The sequence below is a fragment of the Dipteris shenzhenensis genome, chromosome 14 (genome assembly GCF_047967505.1).
Source record: "Dipteris shenzhenensis isolate YYH24624 ecotype China chromosome 14, Dip_SZ_1.0, whole genome shotgun sequence".
NCBI lineage: Eukaryota > Viridiplantae > Streptophyta > Polypodiopsida > Gleicheniales > Dipteridaceae > Dipteris > Dipteris shenzhenensis.
Window position 1 is genome coordinate 1,419,375 of NC_141609.1, and position 26,759 is coordinate 1,446,133.

General features: G+C 40.8%; 1 protein-coding gene across 1 annotated transcript; it reads left to right on the forward strand.

Annotated features, from left to right (window-relative positions):
• Window positions 1-12,421: 12,421 nt before the first annotated feature.
• LOC147894047 (tyrosine--tRNA ligase 1, cytoplasmic-like) lies at window positions 12,422-16,250 on the forward strand. The gene is made up of 10 exons (XM_087384806.1): window positions 12,422-12,652; window positions 12,730-12,877; window positions 13,400-13,683; window positions 13,899-13,995; window positions 14,089-14,194; window positions 14,283-14,362; window positions 14,512-14,657; window positions 14,986-15,091; window positions 15,194-15,253; window positions 15,342-16,250. The coding sequence occupies exons 1-10, from the start codon at window positions 12,549-12,551 to the stop codon at window positions 15,360-15,362; spliced, it is 1,152 nt and encodes a 383-aa protein (XP_087240932.1). The 5' UTR covers window positions 12,422-12,548; the 3' UTR covers window positions 15,363-16,250.
• The last annotated feature ends 10,509 nt before the right edge of the window (window positions 16,251-26,759 follow it).

The window sequence follows — 26,759 nt, forward strand, 5'->3', positions numbered from 1 at the left end:
TACATACCAAATTCGATCTCTTTAACAAATTTTAAATCTGACTTTTGGCCTTTCATAGAGTCTCCACAATTTGGACTCTCAAGGTAAGACTATTGTAATTGCTTTAAATCTCATATCTCTTCAAAACACCATTATTACATAGAGTTATAATTCACACTTACAATGACATCTCTTCAACTCTTTATTTAGAATCAAAGGTTTGCAACACAATAGACAAAGTAAAAGGCTCATCCCTATGGGCTCATTGCCTAGCACCACAATGACAACATATCCAAGAAGGGAGGATATCTAATGTCATGGCCAACCATATAGCCAATTGAGGTCTTGGATCAGTCTAACAAGAAATCAAACAACCAAGGCTATGGTGTCCAATTTCTAATGTCCACATTGAACACATGGTTTTATGAGGATTACTCAATAAAAATCTCAACAATATCAACAAAAAGTGGTTTTGATGTACATGTGATTAACTTTTGCAAGTGATGCACAATGCCAAGGTTGAGTACCATTTCCATGAGGACACAAGTCCCTCAACTACTAAAAAATCCTAACAGTTCACAATCCCATGGGCCCCAAATCTTGCTCTAGTAGCAATCCTAGTATAATTGATCCAACTTGAAGAACTATAGCCATAATATGAATTTGAGTCAAACTATTTGGATGGAGTAGAGGGCTAATCTTGCTATATGCCAAAGGAGTTAAACCAGCTTATTGTTTTGGACCTAAAGGGAATCATTGGATGGTGGAATGCCCTCATAGGGTGAGCCCAAACACATTCGAGGTAGTGTGGCTAGGATTGTGGAGTTGGGCATGTATACATGGACTTCCCACTAAGGGCTAAAACCTCAACAACCCAATGAAGCAAAGCTAGTGTGAACCTCTCAAAATAATTGGTGTTGAAAGATGAGACCATGGCAACTCAAATTGTGGTGTCATAACTATACTTATGGTTACAAGAAGACAAAAGGAGGCAACTATCTTGAAACCCCCTCTAGCTCAAAAATAAAGGCAATGATAAAAGATCAATTCCCAACCCCAAGCAAAGTGAGGAAAGGCCAAGCACATCAAAACTTATCATAGAGTAAAAAGCTAAACCAAAATGTTGAAACATGGAAAACTAGATACTAAGTAGCAAGCCAATGAGTAGAAAGAGAACAAGCACATTTCAAGGTGGATAAGAAAACACATTTCAAGGTGTTTAAGAAAGCAGAGGCAAATCTGAGAGAATCAATGCTGTCAAGCATATAATTGATGGTAACCTTCACCCAACCAATGGGACCCAATGTACCATATCACCAACCAAAAGAAGAGACTTAGAAAGTTTGATTAGTTGCCCAATAATAATCTTGATTCGACCCTATGTTATGGGAATGTTTCAAAGTATGGGTTTAGTATATAAAAGAATCCCTTAAACATCTTTGTTAATTCTGGTGTGATAAGCATGATATCCAAAATGTGACCATACCTCTAAAGCACAAATTACATGGTCAATTGCAACCATTATGGATCAAATGAAAGCCCTTGGACTTGTGGATAATGCATTAACCACGATTCTTGAAGTCAATTTTATGTTGTTGTTCACCATACTAGCCCTTCTCAAAGGATCAATGGCATATCATATATTCTTTTGAACACCATGGTTGAGAAAAATATTAGTACTCCATGAATGGAGAATCGATAGGCTCATGGCTGCAAATTGCTCACCTCACTTTTAGCACATCTTTCTTGCTCTAACCACACACAAGGCATGCGGTGCTCCCATCCTAACCACACAAGCTCTAGCCATGCAAGCATGTACAGAATGGGTAAATCAAGTCTCCAGGAAGGGGGAAATCAAGGTATGCCATCTATGTGTGGCGCCATACATGCAGAACCTCTAAGATAAGAAGAAAGGAATGCCAGTCTAGTGATCACAATACACTCTTCTATTCTAACCCCTACACAAGAATGTATTGCATCATGAGAAGATCCTCAACCAAGGCTTGAAGGGGGAAATCAAGGTATGCCATCTATGTGTGGCACCACACATGCAGAACCTCTAAGACAAGAAGAAAGGAATGCCAGTCTAGTGATCACAATAAACTCTTCTATTCTAACCCCTACACAGGAATGTATTGCATCATGAGAAGATCCTCAACCAAGGCTTGATGCATGCAAGCGACCTCAAGTCTCTCACACTCAAAGAAACTCACATACAAAAGACGCATAAGAAGAAGGAGACAAGCACTCAAGGAGAACACACGAGTGGATTTCTAAATAGGTCTAGAGGAATGAAGAGTCCTCTCACCATGCGCTCAATGTATAGATAGAAGAGGGTAACCCTGTGCCATGTGGCATACAATGAGAGGCTAATGGATTATAAACAATAGGATGTGGAGGTGGATCTAATCCGCCTACCCTATGGTCCAAACCATGATATATTCACACTTAAATGTAGTACAAATGTGCACATATGCCTAGCTGGATATCTGACATGGATGGCCAAAAAGTTAACCCTAGAAATGGGTTAACACATGTGCACATTAATGATTCCAAATATGCAATTGGAGTTTGTTATGCTAGCTCAATGAATGTAATGAGGACTATCTAGCCTACTTTGCTAGTAGATAGCTCAAAGATGCATAAGTTAACAAAGTACACCATCATAAAAAGAGAAGCCCTAGTAATGGTCTATTGCATGTATAAAAATTGACATTATTTATTGGCCATTGAATTTGTATTCTACACTGACCCATCAAGCCTTGTTGTATTTGGTTAATCAACCATGCACATGATAGGTGGCTTCTGCTGGTGCAAGTGCTTAATTTTAAAATAAAAGGGAGTAGTAGTTCACATATCACATGTTATGATAGGAGAAGAATCGATTGGTGTACAAGATGGCTTACCCAAAGATTGTACAATTATGAATTTAGGGCCATTTTGTGCAAGGTTAATGACATTGAAATGTGTTTTTCTTGCATGCTCTCATACTAATTTATAGATAAGTTTTTAAACTCTCCTTACTTAAAATACCCCCCAAGGGTTTGGACTAGTCGGTGCAAGAAAATTAACTCTGAAGGTTCTACCATGCCAACTTATTGCAAGTCAGCTTCACAAAATAGGTAGACACAAAATCCCAATAATACATGTTATGCCACATGAGCTCATAGCTTGAAGGTTTTTGGTTGTGCTTTTCAACCACTAGATCCGAAGAAGATACGTCATGCCACATGAGCTCATAAAAATTGTTCAAGAAGTTCATGAGGGCATAGCAAGTGGTCACTTTGTAAGTGAAGCTATAACAAGAAATTTCCTCTAGGTAGAATTCTAGCTCCAACACTATGGAAGGACACATATGAGCATGTGAAAAAATCTAATTTATGTTAAAGGACTATTAAGCCCCAACATAAAGATTTCAATCATTGTAGTGGTGGAAGAGCCCATTCAAAAAATAGGGAATTGAATTTATGGGGCCTATTCATCCTATTGAAAAAGGAAATTAGGGCTGATATATTATCATAGCCACCTAAGTAAAAGTAGTAAGAAAAGCTAATGCTAGAAGTGCATCAAAATTCTTGTATAGTCACATGATATTGATGTCCAATAGAAATTGTGTCAAGTAAAGGCACACATTCATTAATGAATGATCTGAGACCTTCTAAATGGATTTATGATCATTCGTAGCCTAATTATCTCTAAGGTAATGATTAGACCGAATCCACGAACAAAATACTATGCAATGTCCTCACCAAGATAGTGTAACCAAAGCATTCCCACTGCCAACAACAGATAATGTTGCACTATGGGCATATAGCCCACATTCACAGTCATTATTGGATTTATGCATTTCCAATTGGCGTACGACATTGAAGTAGTTGTTTCTTAGACATCATCGTAACAATTGGGCATATAGTAGTGCAAGAGTGCCTAAGAGATCAAGAATACCTCAACGAAAGACTTTATGGGCTAAAGAAACACACCAAAACAATATTGAGAGCCTACCATGCCATGCTTATAGAGAAACTAAGAAGAAAATCATGGCTTGATAGAAACCTCAAGAATAAAGACGTGAACAAGGACAGCTTAGTTATTCTCTACATCGCCAAAATCCACAAAGAAAAGCTCAAATACTTAGGGCAAGGGACTTAGATAGTCAAGAGATTACTCTAATCAAAATAGTATTTCTAGAGACCTTGGATGGAGTGTAGTTCACCTCAATTATCAATAGTAGCGGACTCAAGCCATATTGCAAAAAGATACACAAGTCAACATCCACAACAAGATGGATTTGTGTGTACTGAATCCTCACTAGTTAGGAATAAAATGTTGCACAAGCATTCAATTGCATACAAGTGATTAGTTAGCATAGGTAGTCTCAATCGATTCAAACTTGAACCCCCTAGGTATGGGGACTAGCTATCCATGTATTTACCCAACAATAAGCATATAGGAGGCATCCACACCTCACTAGTTATGCATAAAGCACTCACATGTTTTCAATAATTGATAATAGGTTGCACTGATGAAGAGACATAAAGTGCCGTTTCATTCCCACACTCAGTGCACCCTCATCACAGAGTACTATGAGATCTTCTCCAAAGTCAAAGAGCCAATATAGTCTTAAACAATCAGCCACTCACGAAAGATGCGCTAATGATAAGTTGTAAGATGAAGGCAGTTTGTAATGCATTTGTGCTACCAATGCTCGGGTGAAGATGGATTGACATGAAGGGAAAAACTTTTGAAGTTTTGCAATAAAATAAGCTTTGAATTGTAGGACTACATCCCCAACAAACAGAACCATGTTCTAACCAAATGCATGAAGACTAGAACCACCCCAAATGAGATCCTTCCAATGGCATGAATCAAAGATGGTGGCATTGGACACTAGAAATGATAAAGAGATAAACCAAGCAGACCAAGAAGAGATACAATGACCATAGTGACAAAATATGAAGGGGGGAGAGGAGAAGAGTGGAGATGAGGAGCGAGGGCACAGCTAGAGAGCAAACCACAAATGACTAATTGTACACTAGATTTAGTTTAAAAAATAGAATATATACAAACCCAATTAGGGTTAGGGTTAGGGGATCTAACCCTTTCCTTTATAACACTCTATAAGGTTAGTGCTATGCACATATGATCACATGATGGTGCTATGCACACATGATCACATGATGTTGAGCGTGAACTCTCAACACCTTCCCTCAAGATCAACATCATGAAGTAGGCCTTCCCTCAAGATGATGATTCTGGGAAATCGAAGAAGGACTGAGCATTACATTCCATCACACTCCTTTAATGGGAATGTCCTTCCTTTGTGTCAAACCAAGAGCTAGTTGGTGTTTCTTGAATAGCTCTTTACCGAGTGGTTTGGTAAAGATGTCTGCAACATTCTCTTTGCTATCATGTTTGACAACCATGATATAGCACCTTGACTAAGGAAAAATGTATATCCCTGTGTCGATCTCCTAGTCTTATGATCTCTGGCATAGTCACTATCACAGTATCCATGCAACCATGGATGACTTCCTCTGTATTCTATCCCAAACTGTCGTGTACCTCTGATGTATCTCAAGACTCTTTTTGTTGCATTCCACTGAGACTGTTTTGGATTTGCCATAAACTGTGCTAGTGAGCTTACTGCATAACAAATATCTGGTCGTGTGATTGTCAGATATATAAGAGATCCGATGAGCTGCCTGTAGTATCTGTCATTGAGTTGTAGGCTTTTCTGAATCTTTAGTAAGTTTCAAACTCTGTTCCATGGGAGTGGCTGCAATCTTGCGATCTACCATATGAAACTTCTCCAGGAGACTGTCAACATACTTGAGCTGACTCATGAATGTGCTATCTGAATCTCTCCAGAACTCAATTCCAAGACAATAGTGCATAAGTCCAAGATCTTTCATGTCGAACTCTGTAGATAAGTCTTGTTTTAGTTTTATGATGAAGCTATCCTTGCTTCCTGTCCCAATCAGATCATCTACGTACAAAAGTGCAATAGTAATGTCTTCCCCTTGAACTTTGTAGTAGAGAATATGATCTGCATTGGACTTCATGTATCCCAAATCAGCAAAATACTTGTCAATTCTGCTATACGGACTTCTAGGTGCTTGCTTTAAGCCGTAGAGACTTTTCTTGAGATGGCAAACCTTATTCTCATTTCCCGGTTCAACATAACCTACTGGTTGTTGCATGTAGACTTCCTCGTTTAGATAACCATTGAGAAATGCATTCTTGACATCGAGTTGGTACACATTCCATTTGCTGAGTGTCGCTAGTGATATCAAGAACCATATGGAATCCATCTTTGCTACTGGAGCATAAGTCTCATCATAGTCTTGACCATATTGCTGTGCAAATCCTTTTGCAACTAGTCTGGCTTTGTATCTTTGAATACTACCATCTGGATTGTACTTCACTTTGTATACCCATTTGTTTGCTATGGCCTTCTTTCCTCGTGGAAGGTTGCATAATTCCCAAGTGTTATTTTTATACAAAGCATCCATTTCTTCATTCATAGCAGTTTTGCCATTCTGGCTTGTCTACTGCATCTTCGGAGTACACTAGCTCTTCTGTAGCCATGATGGTAGTCATAAGAGCATAGTTGGTGGTTTCCACTTGAATTGCTTTGCCTTTCTGAGCATATGTCAATTTGGCTAGAGGTCTGCTTTCCCTAGTAGACCGTCTGAGCTGTTGTGGCTCTGCTTGGGGTGTTGTTGGCAATTCTTGCTCTTCTTCATCAACCTATTCTATAGATGACTGTGAAGTCGATGCTTCTATCTCTTGTGTAGGTGAGGTTTTCCATTCTGATTCCTCATCAAAGATTACATCTCTGGAGATAATGACTTTGCAGTTGATGGGATCATACAATTTGTATGCTTTGCTTTCTTCATTGTAGCCAACCATGATGCATTTACTGACAAAAGGTTCTTGCTGAGCTTCGGAACATAAAGCACATCTTTCACCAATCCTTTCGCACCAGTGAAATTGTTCATAGGGATAACACCTGTCCCTTGAACTAGATTCGGTATATTGTCTGCTGTGTAGATGACATTTTTCTGACCTTCTAATGGCTTCATTTCTGTGAACCATTCCTGATGATTTGTCATGTGAGATGATGCACCGTTGTTGATATACCAAGGATCCTGTTCCACTTGGTTGACTTGATAGTTGTAATCCTCTTTGGGATTGAAATCAGTGTCTCGCTTGCAAGAAACATATTACCATGTTCATTTGCAAAATGACTGTGACTAGAATGTCCACCATGATGATTTCCTCGGCCTCGAGAATTCCCTCGATTGATCGCCTTGGTCGTACTGCTTCTTTGGGCAATCTCTTTCATAGTGTCCAAACTTGTGATAGTAGTTGCACTGAATGTTTGACACATTGGTGGATGCATTCCCTCATCCTTAGAATCTTCCTTGGTTGGAATGATTACCTCTTTGTTGATTCTAATGTTGCTGATGATGATGCTGATTTTGCTGTTGATGACGACCACTTTTCTGATATGATCTGCCTCTGTCTCTACCTCTGCTTCTGTCTAAAGCTGTGAATGCCTGATCATTAGAATGACCTTTACGTGCTTGGATTGCCTGAGTTCTGAGTTCTTCACCAAGTAGGAACGACTGAAGTTCTTCCAGTGTCGGAATTTGCCGTTGGATGGCAATACTCTAGACTAGATTCTCATATCTCTCTCCTAATCCATTCAGGATGACTTGAACGATTTCTGCAAGGTTCATAGTCTCTGCTGCTGCTGCAAGTTGATTGTTGTAGTCTTTTATGCGAAGTACATAAGCATGACCGGTTTTGCTGCTGTTGCAAAAACTTTGGTTGATTTGGTTTTTCAGGTTGAGAATTTTGGATGTGTTCTTGGACTCGTAGACAGTTGCGAACATATACCATGCTTCTTTGGATGTCTTGACTGTGTTGAGCTTGAGTTCTGAGTTCTTCACCAAGTAGGAATGACTGAAGTTCTTCCAATGTCGGAATTTGCCATTGGATGGCAATACTCTAGACTAGATTCTCATATCGCTCTCCTAATCCATTCAGGATGACTTGAACCATTTCTGCAAGGTTCATAGTCTCTGCTGTTGTTGCAAGTTGATTGTTGTAGTCTTTTATGCGAAGTACATAAGCATGACCGGTTTTGCTGCTCTTGTGAAAACTTTGGTTGATTTGGTTTCTCAGGGTGAGAATTCTGGATGTGTTCTTGGACTTGTAGACAGTTGCGAACATATACCATGCTTCTTTGGATGTCTTGACTGTGTTGAGCTGTCCTAGCATGACATCTTGCACATTCTGCTTGATCAGATGATAGGCGTACTTATCTTTCTTATCCCATTCTGCCTGAGCTTGGGCAACGGTAGGATCTGCTACTGGTGCGAAAACTGTTTATGTAGCTATAGATGCCGTTGTAGATCTCGTTGCTGGTGCTGTGACAACAGATGGAGTAGAGCTACTTGTGGCTGTGGATCGGCCAATGGTCTAGGTGTAGACCCATCGACATACTCCCATTTGTCCTAAAGTACAAGAATGGTCTCCATTCGGTATTTCCATGTACTGTAATTGGAGTTGTCTAACTTAGCAGATGCCTCTAGATTGAGGTTGCTAGTCATAGACATGGTGCAAGAAATGTACTCAAAAGTGTCATGAAAATCTCTGTATGAATCAACTGCAAATACATTGTCTATGCCAAGTGAAATCTCTGAACCGTCGATGAAGATAGAATTGCAATATATAAAATCTGATTTGTATTACAATGCTTGTGGCAATGATGTCGGGAATAGCTAAGAGGCTTTACAAGGTTGAAATGATTTGCACGATGCCGTGAGATAGCCGAATAGGCTTTACAATGATGGCATGTGTGTGAAATCAAATGCTCTCTGCCCACTGAAACAATCTGCAATGCCTATGTACTCTCTGAAGTCTGCTCACTGAACTGATGAACGTAAGGTTTTAGGTAATGTAATGATGTGAAACCGTATGTGAGCGCATGGACTGACTCTGAGTAGGTACTAGTCGAGAATTTTGGGCATGGCTTAGATTGGCAACTTGGGGAAATTCAAAGCGTCCCCTCTATGGCGATCTAGTCTACTCTGATCTAGATCTATACCAACCGTCGATCGATGAAAGAATAGCAAATAGTTCCTTTTCTTTTGTTCTTTTTAAGTGTTGGGTTAGATGCATCGATGTAGAGGCAAATGTGCGTGAAGGAAGTGGTTTTGTCGCCGAGGCTAAAATGTGAGTGTAACTTGCACCAAAATGTGTATATGATGTGACAAGCACGTAGAGCATGAAAAAACGAGTGACTTTCCTTTTTGGAGTGCCCTCAAATTCTTCCTAGATCAAGAGATACGACTTAATCTAGGTGGAGGGACAAAAGGAGTGCAAATGGTGCTCATTGCTGAGGTGGCAGGAGTGGTCACATGAAGTGACTTTGGAGCACTGTGTGTGCTTGCAGAGGTCAGTGCTGACTGGACAACTGAGGTGGCACAAATGATGATGTTAGCAGATGATGTGGCACTGATAACGTGGTAGTGATGACGTGACACAGGTGATGTGGCAGAGGATGTGGCACAGGTGATGTGGTAGATGATGTGGTAGGTGATGTGGCATAGATGACGTGGCAAATGAGCTGGCAGGGTGACATGGCACTGAGGACGTGTCTGCTAATGTGGCAAGATAAGAGAGATTGCCACGTGGCTAAACTCTAACCACCAGCTAAGCCAAGGGTTAGTTGTCAGCTAACCAAGGTAAGTGCTTATCTACCACGTGGCAGATAAGATGAGGTGGCACTCGAGCCACGTGTCTCTAGGAGACACATCGGATCTTTATGATTCCGACAGAATCTAAAAGGATTCCATTCTTCTCAGTTGTTGGTCTTGCATGCTGAGCTTGGGAGGAGCAGAGCTCCTTGCTCAATGCGAGCGCCTCCACACACTCATGCTCATGGTCACTTCCAGGTTGATGACGACTTTAAACTGGTTGCGCTTTCTTCGAGCAAGTATGGAATAATGAAGCTACCCGATACTGGAGAGGAGCTCCACATCTTCAACTTCCAAAACGTGGCTGGAAGGCACTAGCATAGTCAAAGACTTGAAACTAGGCTTAGAGAAGCACTTCAATACAACAGGCGGACCACAGGTTGTCGGAATGCTTAGCACGGGGAGGAAAAGCTCTGTCCAAACGCGAGATCAGATGAATGAAGGTGTTCATCGTCGCATCAACAGGACGTCCTGAACTAGCGTGGTTACAAACATTACTCAAGGGGTTTACCTTTAAATAATTTAGTGTACCACTTGCATTCAAAAGGAGGGGTATTTTAATTCAACTTTTTGCAATAATTTAATAGGATTACAATAACAGGAGGGGTTTTTTAATTCAACTCTAGAAAAAAATCACTTAGTTTTCGCCTTCTTATAGTAAACGTACTACTATTACCGAAAAGTCTGCATTGCCCAAAGGCAATAATTCGATGCAACAGGGCCCCAATCAGCATGGGCGTGAAGGCAAGGAAAATGAAAAGCCGTATGCTAACAAAAAGGTCACTAACGTTTTCTCCAAGGAATCCCAAGGTGGTAGGAGTGCATTCGGTCGTCAGAGGCAGTTGAGGGCGGCTGGAGCAGAGAGCGTTGGCTAGCACAGTCGAGTGCTGGCCGTGAGTCTTGGAGCTCGTTGAGAGAAGCCGTTCGGGAGATGTGGGCTATAAGGAGCCGGTTGCTGTAGGGAGATGAGAGCATGGAGCTATGGCGATGTGAGGTTCATAGAGGCCAGTTGTAGATGGCTTGCAAAAGAGTAGTCGTTGAAGGAGGCTACGGGGAGTCCTATCGTCTAAGCCTGGCTGTAGGAAACTTTGGAGAGTAGCCTGTTAGCTTCCTTAGCTACTGGGAGGTCGTTGCAAGAGCTGCAGTCCTTTTGGTTTGTTGAAGTATCTTTGAGTGTTGGCACCGGGCTCCTCATTGGAGTTGTTGATGGCGATGAAGGCCGTTTGAGTCACTTTCTTGGGTTGCAATGCCTTAGATAGTAGCCGAGCCCTTTAGTAGTTGAGGATCTGCAGACTTGTTGCCTTGGCCCTTGGTAGCTCATTATGCTTGAGCTAGGCTAGACCTGGGAGCTGGCCGAGAAGCTACAGATCTCCTTTCTCTCACTTACACTCCCTAGAATCTCTTAAAGATAGATTTACTCTCGGAAATCTGAGGAACTCTCCCTCTCTTTCTCTCAAAAAACTCTCAAGAAGGATGAATGGAAATCCTCACAAAGAACTTAAGAAATGAACGGAAATTTCACAAAGCAAATCTCTCAAGAACAATGACGGAAATTTCTTTCAATGGATGGAATTTTCTCTATCAAAGAAAGCGAAGGTTCTCTCAGCGGAAGAGAACACTGAATCTCTCGATCACTCTCTCATACTCTCAAGAATCACAATGCCTCAGCGGAAGGCAAGGGAGCTCTGAGACCATGACAAAATATGAAGAGGGGAGAGGAGAAGAGTGGAGATGAGGAGAGACAGCACAGCTAGAGAGCACACCACAAATGACTAACTGTATACTAGATTTAGTTGAAAAAATAGAATATATACAAACCCATTTAGGGTTATAGCACTCTATAACCCTTTCCTTTATAGCACTCTATAAGGTTAGTGCTATGCACATATGATCACATGATGGTGCTATGCACACATGATCACATGATGTTGAGCATGAACTCTCAACAATAGATGGTGGACTTAGAGCCAATGGAATATAAATGGTTTTATCCATTAGCAAGGGCAAGGATAAAGTAGCAAACTTTACAACTTATGTGGCCTAGAGTGTCCATGTATAACATCTCAAAAGCTACATATATTACCTATAGTCCAAGGGACTTATAGTCATTGACACCTACCCTTGCAAATAGCACATCACTCAATTCATTAAGTCATATAACGAAAATAGAGAAAAAAAAGAAATATGGCACATTAATATACAACCAAAAGCCTCTTCATATATACCTCGACACTATTGCAGTGTAGCTTTCTATTATTTACTCATTACAAATGTTCATTGGGATTCCCTTAGTCGTCCACCTCCTCTACTCCTTATGTCTTTTTATGTTGTCCGAAATGCCTCTATGGGATTGCTTGGTTGGTCTGCTTCATTGACAGTTTCTCCCATGGGTGTGGCATTTGGGTTGAACACTAACACGTTTGGCGAATGAAGGTTGTGTACTCCATGGGTAACTCCTCCAACAGGTTACATGATTAGCCCATTCCAACCATTCCAACTGCACCAATCTTTATACCAATCACATGTAGATGGAGGGGAGATTCTCCAATTCTATTTCCTTCTCCATGGGGGGGAACAAGGTGAAAATGTAACTAGGGGTGGGATTATGACAAACCTTGTCATCATAGTTGAGAAAACGCTATGTTGGCATGGCAAAGAGGCGTGACGAAAACGCAAAGAGAGAAGTAAATGAATGAGAGAGGGGTGAAGTGTGAATTGGCTAGGGTTGTGCGAGAAAGAGGGGGGGGGTCTGAATGTGTTTTGTTTTCGAGAACAACAAAAGTTTGTTAGTCCAAATCCATGGCGGACGCACTTGCTCAGCAGGATTTCTCCGACTCCGCCCCTGCTACGCCCCCCCCCCCTCCTTCCAATGGTCCCTCGCTCCTCCAGCAACCCTCTCCCCAGTACGCTCCTCCTCCTTTTTCTTTTTGCCTCCTCCTTTTTCTTTTCATTGCTCACCTCCCTCCTTTGCTTCCTGTAGACTCTCCCTCGATGACAAATTCTGGCTCGTCCGGAGTGTTGGCGAAGAGTGCATCCAGGATGACGAGCTTCGAAACCTTCTCGATAAGAAGAAAGATCCCGTCTGCTACGACGGGTTTGAGCCTTCCGGAAGGATGCATATTGCCCAGGTATTTCAGCGTCTGATCAGTGACCTCAGTTTCTCAGTTGCGAGGCATGGCATGACAATTCACACTTATAGATTGTTGCCTATGTGATTGGCTGAAACTGCCTCTCGATAAAATGCCGTAGGTGTAGGTCTATCTTTTGATTCAAGGATGCTTTGCTCTTTGCCTGCTGCCTTTTCCTTGAAGTTTTGGGAGGTAAACAAACATGGAAGGGACTAAATCCAGGGTGGTTTTTGCATTGTTTACCTGAGGAGCTCCTTCGTCTTACTAATCTCCTTACGCTTTTGCTAGTAAAGATGCTAACATGATGAAAGTATATTTCTACAACGATCCGTAGAGTCTTTATCAGGGCTGCGTTTGCCCTTCATGTGTCCTGGAAAAGCTAAGAGAAACTTTATGAGCATGACATATTTTTGCATGCATGGTCCATGCCATGAGTGGTGAAAATTGGGGCTCAAGCTTTATGAGTGCAAGATCATGACGTTTAGGACAAATGTTTTATTATCCAAGCTTGCTGATGTACAGGGCGTCATGAAGGCTTTGAGTGTTAACAAGCTCACAGGGGCAGGATGTATTGTGAAGATATGGGTGGCTGACTGGTTTGCTCAACTCAACAATAAGATGGGAGGGGATCTGAAAAGAATACAGACAGTGGGACGCTACATGATAGAGGTTTGGAAAGCTGTGGGCATGCGGCATGATCGCGTGCAATTTTTGTGGTCTTCTGAAGAGATCAATAAGCGGGCTCATGAATACTGGCCACTTGTCATGGACATAGCTCGCAGGAACAATCTTAAAAGAATAGTAAGGTGGTCCACGATGAATTTGCCCTGTTTTTTACTTTTCACGTCATGCTGATTCTAGTCACCCTAAAGGAAAGTTAGGACCTCGGGGCTGTTAAAAGCACAAAATGGCAATAATGGCCTTCCACAGGGTTTTTGAGATACTGTAAGGTGCTGACAGAAACCTAATTTGAGTCATGTTGTAAAGCATGCTGCTTAATCTTGCTGTAAATTACTTGTAGGTGCTGTCAAATTATGGGACGTTCGGAACAGGATGAACTCACTGCTGCCCAAATACTTTATCCATGTATGCAATGTGCAGACATCTTTTTCTTGAAGGTTGGTGTTATAGTCGTTCTAGTTAATGCAAGCACCTTCTTCTCATTGAAAGCGCCGAAATGCTTACATAACTCTTCTTGAGATTTTATGAAGGCCGATATTTGTCAGCTCGGTATGGACCAACGTAAAGTCAATATGCTTGCTCGTGAGTACTGTGAAGATATTAAGAGGAAGAACAAGCCTATAATATTGTCACATCGTATCCCACCTTTTGAAATGTGAAATGATTTCCCCAAGAATGTGTTTGAAAGTGACATATTAATACCTGTTATTTCTTAACAAATTAGACATGCTCTCTGGTCTCACTGGGGAAGGCAAGATGTCTAAGAGTGATCCTAATTCAGCTATCTACATGGAAGATGAAGAGGTAAGCTGCTGTTGTCTGAGATTTAGAGGAATGGTGGTCTGTTTGCAGGTTGGCATTTTGTCAAGATGCATTTCTTTAATCCAAGGTTTTGAACACTCTGATTTTGGTAATTGTAGTTGTGATCTTGTCACCACTTTTTGTTTTGTCAGTGGGAGGTAAACACAAAAATCAAGAAGGCATTTTGCACTCCTAAGGTGGTGGAGGGAAATCCCTGCATTGAGTATGTTCAGTTTATCATTCTTCCTTGGTTTAGCAATTTTGAGGTGTTACGGAGTCAGGAAAGCGGTGGTGATCGGTAAGTATCCTTATGAGGACATATTCCATGGTCCGATGTGAATTGTGTGATGTATTGTCAACTCTCCTTCGCTTATTATTTTTAGTGCCAGTGGCCCTGTTGTTACTGCATCTTGATTCTCCACTCTGATATCTTCACCAGGACTTCCAAAATAAATGTTTCTCAATCTCACATGTGATTGAGTCTATGTTGAAAGAATCTGCAATTTTATCGTCATATATTTTTTTCTCTGGTTTTTCTTGGGTGACACTGTTTGGAACAAGAACTTTCCTTTTTTGAGTTGGAGGGCAATCAAGGAGAGGGGGTTGAAGTGCTTTTTTGGATCCAGTGTCTATCACAATATGGAAGATGTGATCAAAGACTATGAATCAGAGGCATTACACCCAGCGGACTTGAAGAGTGGTATCAGCAGAGCTCTGAACATGATTTTACAGGTATTACCACTGTGGAGACCAAGTTTCTAGTATGTTATCTTACCTATATTTATTTGGTGTCATTGTTGTTGCTTATTGTGTGGATGGGCCTTCTTCGTGCAGCCAGTACGAGACCATTTCAAGAACAATGCGGAAGCTAAGGAACTGTTGAAGAAAGTGAAGGTATAGGATCATATGAACATCACGGAGACTTACTTATAGTGACTGGCTAGTTGGAGCGTTACTTACTCTGATTGTATATTATTTGCAGGCATACAAGGTGACAAGGTGATATCCGCTGAAAGCCTGCTTCAGTTTCAGCGTGCTTCAGTAACACTGAAGTGTGGTTGAAGTGCAAAGGAGTGGCCCTCTGGCGCAAACATACTCTGTACACTTCTAAGGCTTTGGACATCGTGATTCTCTTTTTCTACTCTCTGGGAGTGCAGAAGCATTTTTAAATATCGGGAGTGGTTTACAGTATCCTATACTGGGGTTCTCCACTCTTGATTGCTTTCTTGTGGAGACTTCTCTGAAGAATATGCAAGCACCAGCAATTGTCTTCGTCCATGTGCCTTTGTCTTCTCTGTTTCTCTTGGACGAAGACTTGAATTTGATTGGCAGTACATTGTCTCATGTATCAGATTTTACTTTTCAGCATTTTCTTGAATTTCATGAAAAAATGGCCTGCAAGGCATGGCTTTTGGAGATTATTTACTGCATATAATAATAGGGCCCCTAGCATGCTTTCAATAGATACAAACCAGTTAACTGAAAAAAGAGGGTTACTTAAGGCTGTGTTAATGTAATATGATGGAGCCGTTTTCTTCATCAAAGAAAAGTCAAAAGTATGAGGCAGCCAAATATTCCTGAACCATTGTAGAAAACGAACTGACAAAAGGATCAAGATGCTAAGATGATACAACAGTGATGACGACTCATCATGGTGTTCTCAAGTTCTACAGAGCGGAATGAGTGGAAAGCTCACATTTTTAGGCATACAATAATAATGCAGTAGTAGTACAAAGAAAGAATAGGACACTAGTAAATAGTATAGCTTGATGAGAAGCACGTGTTGACCTTATATTCTACAAGAGCAGAAAATGCAGCTTCTCAGGCAAGGGGCTCTTTCCAAATTTGAACTGGATGGCTGTTTTAGAGAGCCCTGCTATTTGTGTTGTATGGAGTTAATATCTGATTGCATCTGCAATTAATGGGGTGCATCGCCTTTCAACTTCCTTTGCTAAAAGTAACATGTTCTGTAACGCCTTGTTTGGGCAACACATAACTTGATTAACAGTCTTTACAAGTAGACCTTGCAGAAGATTAGTGCACTCATTTTACCAGCCTGATTTATTGAGAGTCTTCACCATGGAGTTTCTTTCCCTTGAGAAATCGGTTTTAGATGTGAATTCGTGGGTGAGAGCATATGTCTATTTGGTGATGTATGGGAAGACATGACCTATGCAAGGGTGTTGGAATTAAGAGAGAGAGAGGGTGTTTGTGTTTGTGTGTGTGTGTGTTTGTGTGTGAGAGAGAGAGAGAGAGAGAGAGGACTTTTGCCATATCTGCAAAGTTTGTAGGTTATATCCATCTGTCGAAAGTCTTTCTTCTCCTTGGAAATGAAATTTGGAGAAAGGACAATCTTACCAGACTCACTTAGAGAAAGCATACCAAGAATTTGTGATAGCCCAAAAAGCAATAGAAAAGACGTACTTCTACTCAATGAAGCCATTGTAGTATATTAACTCGGATGATACATGGGATGATACACGGTATATAGACAATTGGTAGCTGGCTGGTACTCTCATGCACTTCATAATGTCAGTCTTAAAACCATCATCTACAAGCAACCAAAGAGTACTAGGTATGTTGCAAGATTATGTCATTATGCTTTGAATTATTAAAGATGGAGGTATATCTCATATTTTTATTGAATGCGTGTTGGAGAAGAAGTACTGAAAATAAGTGCCTACGTCAAACGTCTTTGTTAAAAAGGTTAATCGCAAAACTTGCAATTCTTTATAAAGTACCTATTCACATCTATTCAACATGAGTAGTATAGAACTACTAAAAATATCATGCCAAAAAAAGCACATGGTGGAGAATCTTCATTTTGTTAAAAGAGGACGTATTCAAAGGCATGCTTAGTACATGAGTAACAATTTGAAAGGGGGGTGGCGTGCAAAAATAAGTTGCTCTATTATTTTTTGTTTTTAGGTATGGATGGTGTGGAAACCTTGGAAATTTTGAAAGTTTAATTGTCCTTAACGCCTCCCTTGCTCCTCGCCTCCCGTCAATACCTCCCTTGGCTCCCTCGGCATCCTTGGCCCCTACATGCCTCAACATCCCCCTTTGCATTGCCCCTTGCTCATTTGCTTGTCTCCCTCACCATCTCTTTGCCCCCTTGACTTGCTCCCTATCTGTCCCTCCATGCAATGACTAATTTGTTGGTAGTATGTTGCAGGATGAGGGCAAAACTGCCTACTATTGAGTATCCACAGTCTCCTCTTCGTCTCCTCCTACTGAGTAGAAAGTGTCATTTGTCTCCCTCCTAAGTATCCTTAAATAGTGTGAGGTCTCTGATTCGCTGATGTTAGGGGAAATGGAAGGCCTTATATTCTGCGATTGGCTGACTGTAATTTCTAATCAGGATTGAAATTTTCTTTTGGTAAAGAAGGATATGTTCTAGAGAAAGGTAGCAACAATGCCAAGAGAGCTACCAGTCCAACCAGTCCATTAAATCCATATGTGGTAGCTACCAAATGATTGTGTGGTAGATACCGTGTAGTAGGTAATTATTTGAATTGAAGCTAGCACTTGCTGTCACTAAGCAAGGCAATTATTTTAGCTACCACTTGCTGCCTCTAAGCAAGGAAGTTATCTGAGTGGTAGCTACCACTTGGTGTCACTAAGTGAGGTAATTTTTTAAGTAAAATCCACCACTTGTTGCCATAGAGCAAGAGCAGCCATTTTTGAGAGTTCACGCTCAACATCATATGATCATGTGTGCATGAGCATAGAGCTTCCCTTGGTGAGTTCTTTAGCTAAGGTGGGAATCAAATTGGGAGAAGTGAGTATCAAATGGGGGGACTAATGTTGAGTGGTGGGTTGAGGGGGAGAGAGAGAAAAAATGCGAGAGGCACCGTTGAGTGGACGAAGAGGGGCAAGAGAGGTTGCACAGAGGAGGGAAAGGGTGGTGGAAGGGAGAAGGTAGAGGGCGGTGGAGAGGGGGCATAATAGCTTAGATTAATTGAGTTAATTGGAGACGGGGCACACTAGGTGTACATTGTAGTTTATTCATTTGTGTAGCTCATTTGCTCTCCTTACTCACTCTTCCCTTTTCCGTTTCTTTGACATCCCATACAATTTGCCTACTCATTGATGAGTACACAGGCAGTTACAAAATTTGTTGTCCAAATTTGACCATTACTTGGCCATATTGCAAGCATATCCAAACATGCAATTGAAGTTGTTCTTAAAAAGGTGTTTCATTTCTAAAATTTAGAATGATTGATAGTTTTGCAATATGCATATATTATCTAAAAGGTGTGGGAATCAAGTTGAAATCTACTTGTCCCTCTCACAACTTGCGGCGGATAGATCCATGTCCTACAAAATGGACCTTTATGGGATAAATTTTCAAAGAAATGCCATCTAATGCACAATTACAATGAATAGACTCTATTGCATGGAACTTACGGTCCACTTGCAACATTAGACTATGAGGCTTTCCTTATGAGCAATAAGAAGTTTATTCAAGATACAAAACCTAGTGCAGTTCATCTCATTACTTGGCAAGAAATGGCTTTGGTAAAACACAAAGGATTGAGAATGTATATGAATTTTTCGTGACTTCATTGGATGGATGTTACAAACTAAAAATGTAGGCCTTGGAATACATAATTATCTACTATGAATTCACATTAATGAGGACATCACATACTTCATCGGGCGCGTCTGCATATCTTCAAAAGTTTGAGCACAATTTAGAGACAAATGTGACAAAATGTGTGCAAGACATTCTTCCCAAACCTACGATCGTATACCTAATTAGTAATTTGCTTCAAGAGGTGTTGTAGTTCAAACGTTGAAAGCACAGGCTATAAGCCTAATGCACATGGTTGTGCTTTGATACACATCATTAAGGAGGTTGATACAAAAATCCCAAACAAGTTTTTACGATAGTACGGTTCTCTACTAAGCATCCTTTCCACTTAATTGCAAGGGAAGAGGGAGACTGTTTTTGTGTATTCATTCCATTTGCACTTGACGTCTTCCACCAAGTCACACCCAACTCACAAACGTTTAAACAAGGGAAGTTGGAGAGTCTCTGAGAGCATTTATCCTATTTTTACTTCACATCTTCCACCAAGTCACACCCAACTCACAAATATTATTAAATCATAACTAAGGATCATGTCTAGTCCCTATGTCTATGAATTTGATGAATTTTTTCCTATGCCTTGAGTAGCTCCCACCTACCACTACGTTTTGAGGCTGGAGTAGAACGTGGCAATTGCAACACAACATGAATCCTTATTTGTGCTACTTTTGGGCAACCTTTCCCTCTTCTTACATTTTTGCTTTAGTGTCAAGATGATTGCATGAACCTATGTTCCCACCCTTGATTTCAACCAAGATGGAGGGAACCATTTGAGGCCTACTTTATAAGAGTTCCATAACATCCAAACATTGATGGGGCTTTCCCTCATCAAGCGGAGGCACTAACATCCATATCGAGTAGAGATTTCTTGATGATTGGATGCTAAACAGTTTGGTGTTATTGCGCATTGTTGAGAGAGAGATGCTTGCACTCATGAGAGTTGGCATAGTGCATCACGGACGACAACTACTTGTTCCATTTTATCTCTGTTCATTTTTTCCATTCTTGTGCGTGCTCCTTTTTGTCAAAGTGTCTTTAGATGCCCCTTGCACTGTGTTGCAGGACACCCAAATTCTACATTGATGCTGGCTCCCCTTCTAATGAGTCACCATTACGTCCCAGGAGCAAGGCCTACCAACGGCCAATGAGTGACCACCACACCAAGAGCAAGACGATAGAAGAGACCAAAGAGCTATAGGGATAGAGACCGATCACATCAATGATACCAAGATCAAGGAAAGGAAAAGGTCAAATGTGCTTCTATGCGGAAGGCTACCATGTCAAGAGTGAAAGAAAGGTTTGGTAGGGACATATCAAGCTACTCTACAGTTAACTCCAAAAGGTACAAGGTCGATCCCATGTGGAATGCTATGTTGTACTCATAGAAGTACTTGAGGCAACCCAAACCTAAATGAATGTTGTAAGGATTTGCCATCGAGCAATCAAGGGAACAAGGAAGGAGTAGATCAAGGCAATAGCCAAGGTCACAAAGGAATTAATGGGCAAAGAAAATCTTGGTTCAAAGCTAATCCATTCTTTTGCTTACCCTATTTGCAACAAAAGATAATCAGAATTTGGGAAAAAGCTTTCAAGGGCACAGCTAGTGTTATAGAAAAATGAATCAGGGCTACAGAAAGAACATGTATAGCCATCAAAAAGCACATAGATATTGCTAGATATGATAGATGCAACCAACTTGAGGAACAAATCAAGCAGTTGGAGGAGAACGAGTCACCCCATGGACAGGAAAAACTCAAAGCCTTCAGAGACAAATTGAGATTAGAAGCGGTCATTGAGGCAGCACAATACAAAATCTACACAAGAGAATGGTGGGCAGGAAAAGGCGACAGACCTAATGAACATATGTTTCTTTGCCTTAGGAAAAAACAGGCTCAAGAATTGATTGAGTCTCTTCGACACACTAGAGCCTGAGGCAAGATCGGCACTAGAACCTGACTGGGTTCAGCACTTAGTCATCTTCTTTACAAAGAAACTAGATGGTTCATCAGGCCAAAAATGTAAAAATTCCACACTTATTGGCTATAATCATCAAAAAAGAACTACAAGAAAGAGAAATGACTCTGCCCCAATCACCAAAACCAATTGAGGAGTTGGACATACCCTTCTCACCAGTATGGAAGCCGTACGTCACCAACTTCTCCTACTATCGCATTAATAAGTGCAGATGCCTTAGAAGAAATACCTATTCTGGAGTTCGGGATTGAGGAATTGCCCCACGAGATGCTACAACTCGGTGCACAACTGGAGCCAATATATCTCCAAGTCTCATGTTCAAGTTTAGAATGTGTACTGCAACTTGAAGACAAAGTTTGTCGAATTCCATTGAGCACAATTCTAAAGTCTGAGGGAAAGATAGAAGATCTCCCATCCCATTGCAAGGGTTGGACATAGATTTCCAACCCTTCCACCCCAATGTAGAGCGTGCAACGAGCATCTCCTAGATGCCGAATTATTCCTTGTTGACCTAAGACCAGAATGGGCATAGGAGGTTGGCCATTTTTTTGGCCAAAGCATGGCCCTTAACAAGGATAACGTCTCAAAAACATATTGAGGACGTGACACCTTATCAATTAATATCTAGCCAAGGTGTTCAAAAAGATGAATTCATCAAGGTGTTTGAAGAAGCAAGCTCGAATATTGCAGGAGGGCATTTCACAGGAGAGCTTACAGCCCACAAGGTACTACCCTCACTACAACCATTGGATTTTTTTTTAATGCTCTCTCTCTCTCTCTCTCTCTCTCTCTCTCTCTCTCTCTCTCTCTCTCTCTCTCTCTCTCTTCTCTCTCTATCTATCTCTATCTCACAATACGACTTAGCTACGGGTCTCAGAGATCTATAAATACGTTCTTTAAACCTTGTGACCATGTTCTAGGTTGAAAACTTGGCTAATGAGAATTTTCTTCAAATCTAATCATTTTGAATGATCTTAAACCCCTAATGGCTTTGCTATCTTCTTTACTGCCCATACTCTCTAGCACACAACAGTCTCTCTGTCTCTCAAGACACATAATCAATTTGTCTCCCCTTTTGTTATAACTACATCCTCTACCTAAATAAGAGCTTGTCGACTACTTAAGGTGAGTTCACTAACTTCTAAACTAGTCTAGCTAATTTGGTGGACCACACTCCACTTTTGGTTGATGTTGCTGGATTCTTACCTTCTCCACAGAATATGTGGGACTCCTCCTTATCAGCGCCACCTAGATCCTTGCCACTTTCTCATTGCCTACCACCTCAGCTCAATAGTTCAAGTTTCATGTACTAAGTTTATTACCACCCCGAGTTGACTATTAACCAGGGGGGATAATAGCATGAAATTCTTCCCTAGATCATTTGGCTCCTAGGTTCTTTCTTGATTCTAGATCTCATCTAGCTGCCTAGAGTCTTGGTCATTCCCACACATAGCTTCCAAGATTTTTAAATCATTGTTTAGGTCTTGTTGAGCACAGTTATAGGTTCAAGCACTCAAGAATAATTCTCTAAGTTAGATTTTACCTTATTTTGCTTGCATTTTAAGTCCTTGGGCCAAGGGGACACTTATTTCTAGCTATTGTCAGATTACATGTGTTTAGCCAAGCATTGGCTTGTTGGGTCAATGCATTTTGTTGGTTCCATTGATAGCAAGTGAATTTGTGGATCGTTTGTGTAGGTTTTTTGGCAATGGCTTAGAATGACAACTTATTTGGTGGAGTTTTATTTCAAGACGACAAGACTAATGGAACCACTTACTGCATATGGAGTTTCCTGTTTAAAAACCTATTAGTTTCCAATGGTTTATGGAAACTTGTGAATGGGGATGAACCCCATCTTGTAGATGCTACTCCTCATGAACCAACCACACCTCATAAAAGCCAAGCAATAGTAGTAGGTAGATCTTCATCTACAATAGTTACATCTAGAATAGCTGTGATGCCCAATCTCTTGCTATGATTTATTTTTCAATTTTCATTATCCCTCACATCAAACTTTTGTAGGACTTCTTGTGTAGCTAGCATTCTTGTAGGGATATAGATTTTTGTGTTCATACTGATGGATCCAAGTATGCAATTGGAGGCCCTCCAGAGCGCCACATTGGGATAGTTCTCAGATTTTTGCCAGCTATGCAGAAGAACTTTTAGCATAGGCTCTAGAAATCCCTTAGGAATAGAAAGATCACTCTTTTCTTTTGGCTTTCTATTCATGGAGGGATTGCCAATGAACCTGTGGAGATCCAGGTTCGAGGCTGACCCTACTTGTCCTTGTTGTCACATGGCAGTTGAGTCAGTACAGCATTGCCTTTGGGAGTGTAGACAGGTGAGGATGATCTAGAAAGGTGTTGCTAGGATTTTCAGCATCTTTCATATAGCACCTTTCTATATGACCTAGGGTTCAGTGGCTTGGTTTTCTCTTACTGGCCCACAGGTGTTTTTCGAGGGACATGAGCTCCATATTGTCGGGATTTCTTTGCCCAACAAATTAAAGAGTCATTTGAGCAACCAAAGAGGTGGATTCTTTATCCACTATACCTATCCTTGATATTCAGTAGTTGATGAGGAAGGATCGGTGATCACCATTAGAGTTAAGAAATAAACTATACCGGGAGTGATAGTAGATGGTGGTTCTGTAGTAAACATTATTTATGAAGAAATTGCTAAGAGGTTGAAGTTCAAGTCCTTCAAACCATCACCTTTTCGAGTACACATGGTATATATCAATTACCATTTTACCCAAAAGGTATGCTATAGGATGTTGCCATCTCTATAGGTGGTATCTATTATATAGTTAGTTTTATTTTAATTGCTATGGAGCAACGTGCCTATCCAATAGTGTTGGGACAACCTTGGCTTAAAATTGCAAAAGTACTCCATGATTGGGGTCTAGAAGAGACGATCATTAAAACAGATAGGCAAGATGTATGCATTCTTGAAAATCCTCATAAGTTTCCAAGTAGTTGTCGGCACTTTCATATTCTTGAATATTTTCCATGCTTGGGCTAGCTTTGCACTAGATTCTAATGATGCGCTCAATTTTAGATGCATTTGCTTGAAATTTTAAGGATTCTCCTTGCCCGATAATGGATTGCTAAATCTGTTCTTTAGGCATCTCCACTCCTGTTGTTGTTTTCTCCTTTAGATCCCTTGCAATTTTAGAAACAAACTCCTTTTCTGCCTTCCAATTAATATCTTTATTTGAGGGACCCATGTCTGCAAGAGTTGCAACTGATCCTTTTGACCTAGTAAACACTTGGCCATCAACTGCATTTGGTAGTTCAGCTACAACTACTCGGCATTCTGGATCCACTTCCTTTCTTTCCATATTCATTTTGAGAAATATAAGATGTTCAGCCCAAATTGGACAATCTAAATGTAGATTATTTTCTCCAAACCAAAAATACTTAATCTTGGATGAATATATTTTCTTATTGCCATTCTTACTTTTGTTCTTCTACTCGGGATGTGGTGGCTTGCCGTTCAGTGTGGCTGAGCATCAGTTGTCACTTGGTTCACTGACACTAAGCAAATTTTCACCATTGAACCAACAATTCGAGTTAGCATGCCCAGACTTGGTACATGTATTGCAATACTTAGTTTCGGAATCTTCTTCTATATGTCCACCCTTAGAACACTTATAACACCATTCCTCATTGGTGCTTGGTTTTCCTTGAATACCCAATTCCTTCAAGGCCTTCTTTAGCTCGGTTTTTAGCTTATCTTTCTTTACTGACATTTCCTTGGTGTTGTTGTCAGCGTCTTTCTTCTTAGCAATAGATTGTTCTAAGTCAAATTGACTATCTCCAACTTGTGCAGGTCTACCTAAGTGCACTCTGTGATCAGCCAACCTCACATAGACTTATCATCTGGTACAGTACTCAGCTACTAATTGATAAGAGCTTTCATCTTAAGAAAAAAGCCCAGGATGGACTCTCTTTTGTTTTTCTTTAGCTCACTTACCTTTGTATGAGCATCTTCTTTGTTGATCTCTTACTTAAAGCTCCGCAGGAATGCTTCATACATTGTATACCAATTAGGAAAATACCAACTTAGGAACTAGTTGAGTCATCTCTGAGCATTATTATAGTACGTGGGAAATAGTCTATGTATTCCTTGTATGTCTTGGCACCATTGATGTGGCAAACTCACAAGCAACTCTGCAAATGACTATATGGTCCTTCAACATCAGTGCCCTTGAAGTTTTGAAATTTTACCTTAATATTGGTGCTAGACTTAGAATTTTCTGCTCCTTCCAAAAGCGGTTCCATCCTTGCTCCATACCCAAGGTAGATAGGTCTTTTGCTTGGGAGAGTCGAGTCACTGGCTCTCCACCTATCATACCTACCTTCATGTGTATGGGGTCCCTATCGACTATCCTGCATTACACTATCTTCAAGCCTTACGGGTGTGGGCCATTGTATGTCCATAGGCCGAGGAATTTCTATCCATAATGAGAGGAACTTGACAAAATTGCCTAAGTTGCTCCATGTTTACTTTAGGTCAATGGTGGTGTCTTTCTCCATCAGAAGCACATCTCTCTTCTTGTCAATTGATTCTTTGGCCATTTGCTATGGCTTCTCTTCTTCCTTCGTATCTTTCATGACATAATTTCTCTAGAATATCAGCCGAGTATTGTCAAAATCGTTCTCTTTATTCTATAGGTTGGTCCTCATGTTCATTTAAACGTTCCATGGAGGAAATGGCCAATCGCTCGAAATCCAAGCTTTCTATATACAAATGCTTAGACTCCACTTGCCATAATGGACCTTCACTTGCCAATCTTATTAGATGCCTCATCCCAAGACCAGCATTCTATCCTTTTGACTCTACATAGTAATCAACTTCCACCTCTAGGGTAGCATGGCCAAGTCTCTCTCCTCACACTCTCCACTCTTGTTGGACAGTTGATGCCTCTACTAGTCTCTTTGGGCATTAAGCTCCGACTCTAAGACCACTCTAGTTCTCATGGTAGGATGTAGCCAATTCCTTTGGCTCAAGACTTTTTGCACCTGGACATGTATCTTTGTCTTCTTTTCAAGTGTGTGTTAGAAACGAGTAGCCATTTGAATAATTTATGTATCCCATACGCTGATCTTCAAGCACAATACCAGATTGCACCACTTGTCTAGAATTACTTTGAGAAATTTCTTGTAATAGACCACACTTCCTAGCAACTATTTCACTTTGTCATCAACATGAACCATTGATCCCTCAATTCTAGGCTTACTACCTTGGTTCTCTAGGTCTCTTAGACTAATAACTCGTCAACTTACAATTTAATTAACCCTCCCCAACAGGATCGCCAAAATGTTGATGCCTTAGTTCACTCACCCACAACTAACTTAAGGTCGTCGATGCTATCCCAACCCTATGCAGTGCTCAGTGCTGAAGATGCTCACTCTTGTAATCCTTAGTTTAGCATGCTCAAGTGATAGAATAGATGACAACATTAAACACTTAGAGTTTGGGGTTAGTTGTTGAAGAAAGGGCAATATAGTGATAGGACACCTCCAGCTATAAACAAAATGTTCTATGGCCAACCCAGAATGTTCTTCCACCACTTTCGAGCAATTTTGCACTCATATGACCACACTTAGCCTTAACTTTGCCCAAGTTGGCCTGACCTGAGGGTTTAAAAAAACAAGGATCATTGAATTTCTTGATATATTTGGAGTGTATGATCCATACAATGAGACCTTTCTTATAGAGAGAGTGAAGAGCCACACATGAAAAGGTGTGGTCCAAAAGTTATGTGCATGAAGAAGTGTGTAGTCCTTGCTGTGATGGGTGTGAACTTTGATGATGAGAGGGTAT

Coding starts and splice junctions, on each gene's coding strand:
- LOC147894047 (XM_087384806.1), top strand. CDS start 12,549: ATGGCGGACGCACTTGCTCAGCAGGATTTCTCCGACTCCGCCCCTGCT. Junction 14,363..14,511: donor TCTACATGGAAGATGAAGAG/GTAAGCTGCTGT, acceptor TTGTTTTGTCAG/TGGGAGGTAAACACAAAAAT. Junction 15,254..15,341: donor AACTGTTGAAGAAAGTGAAG/GTATAGGATCAT, acceptor TATTATTTGCAG/GCATACAAGGTGACAAGGTG.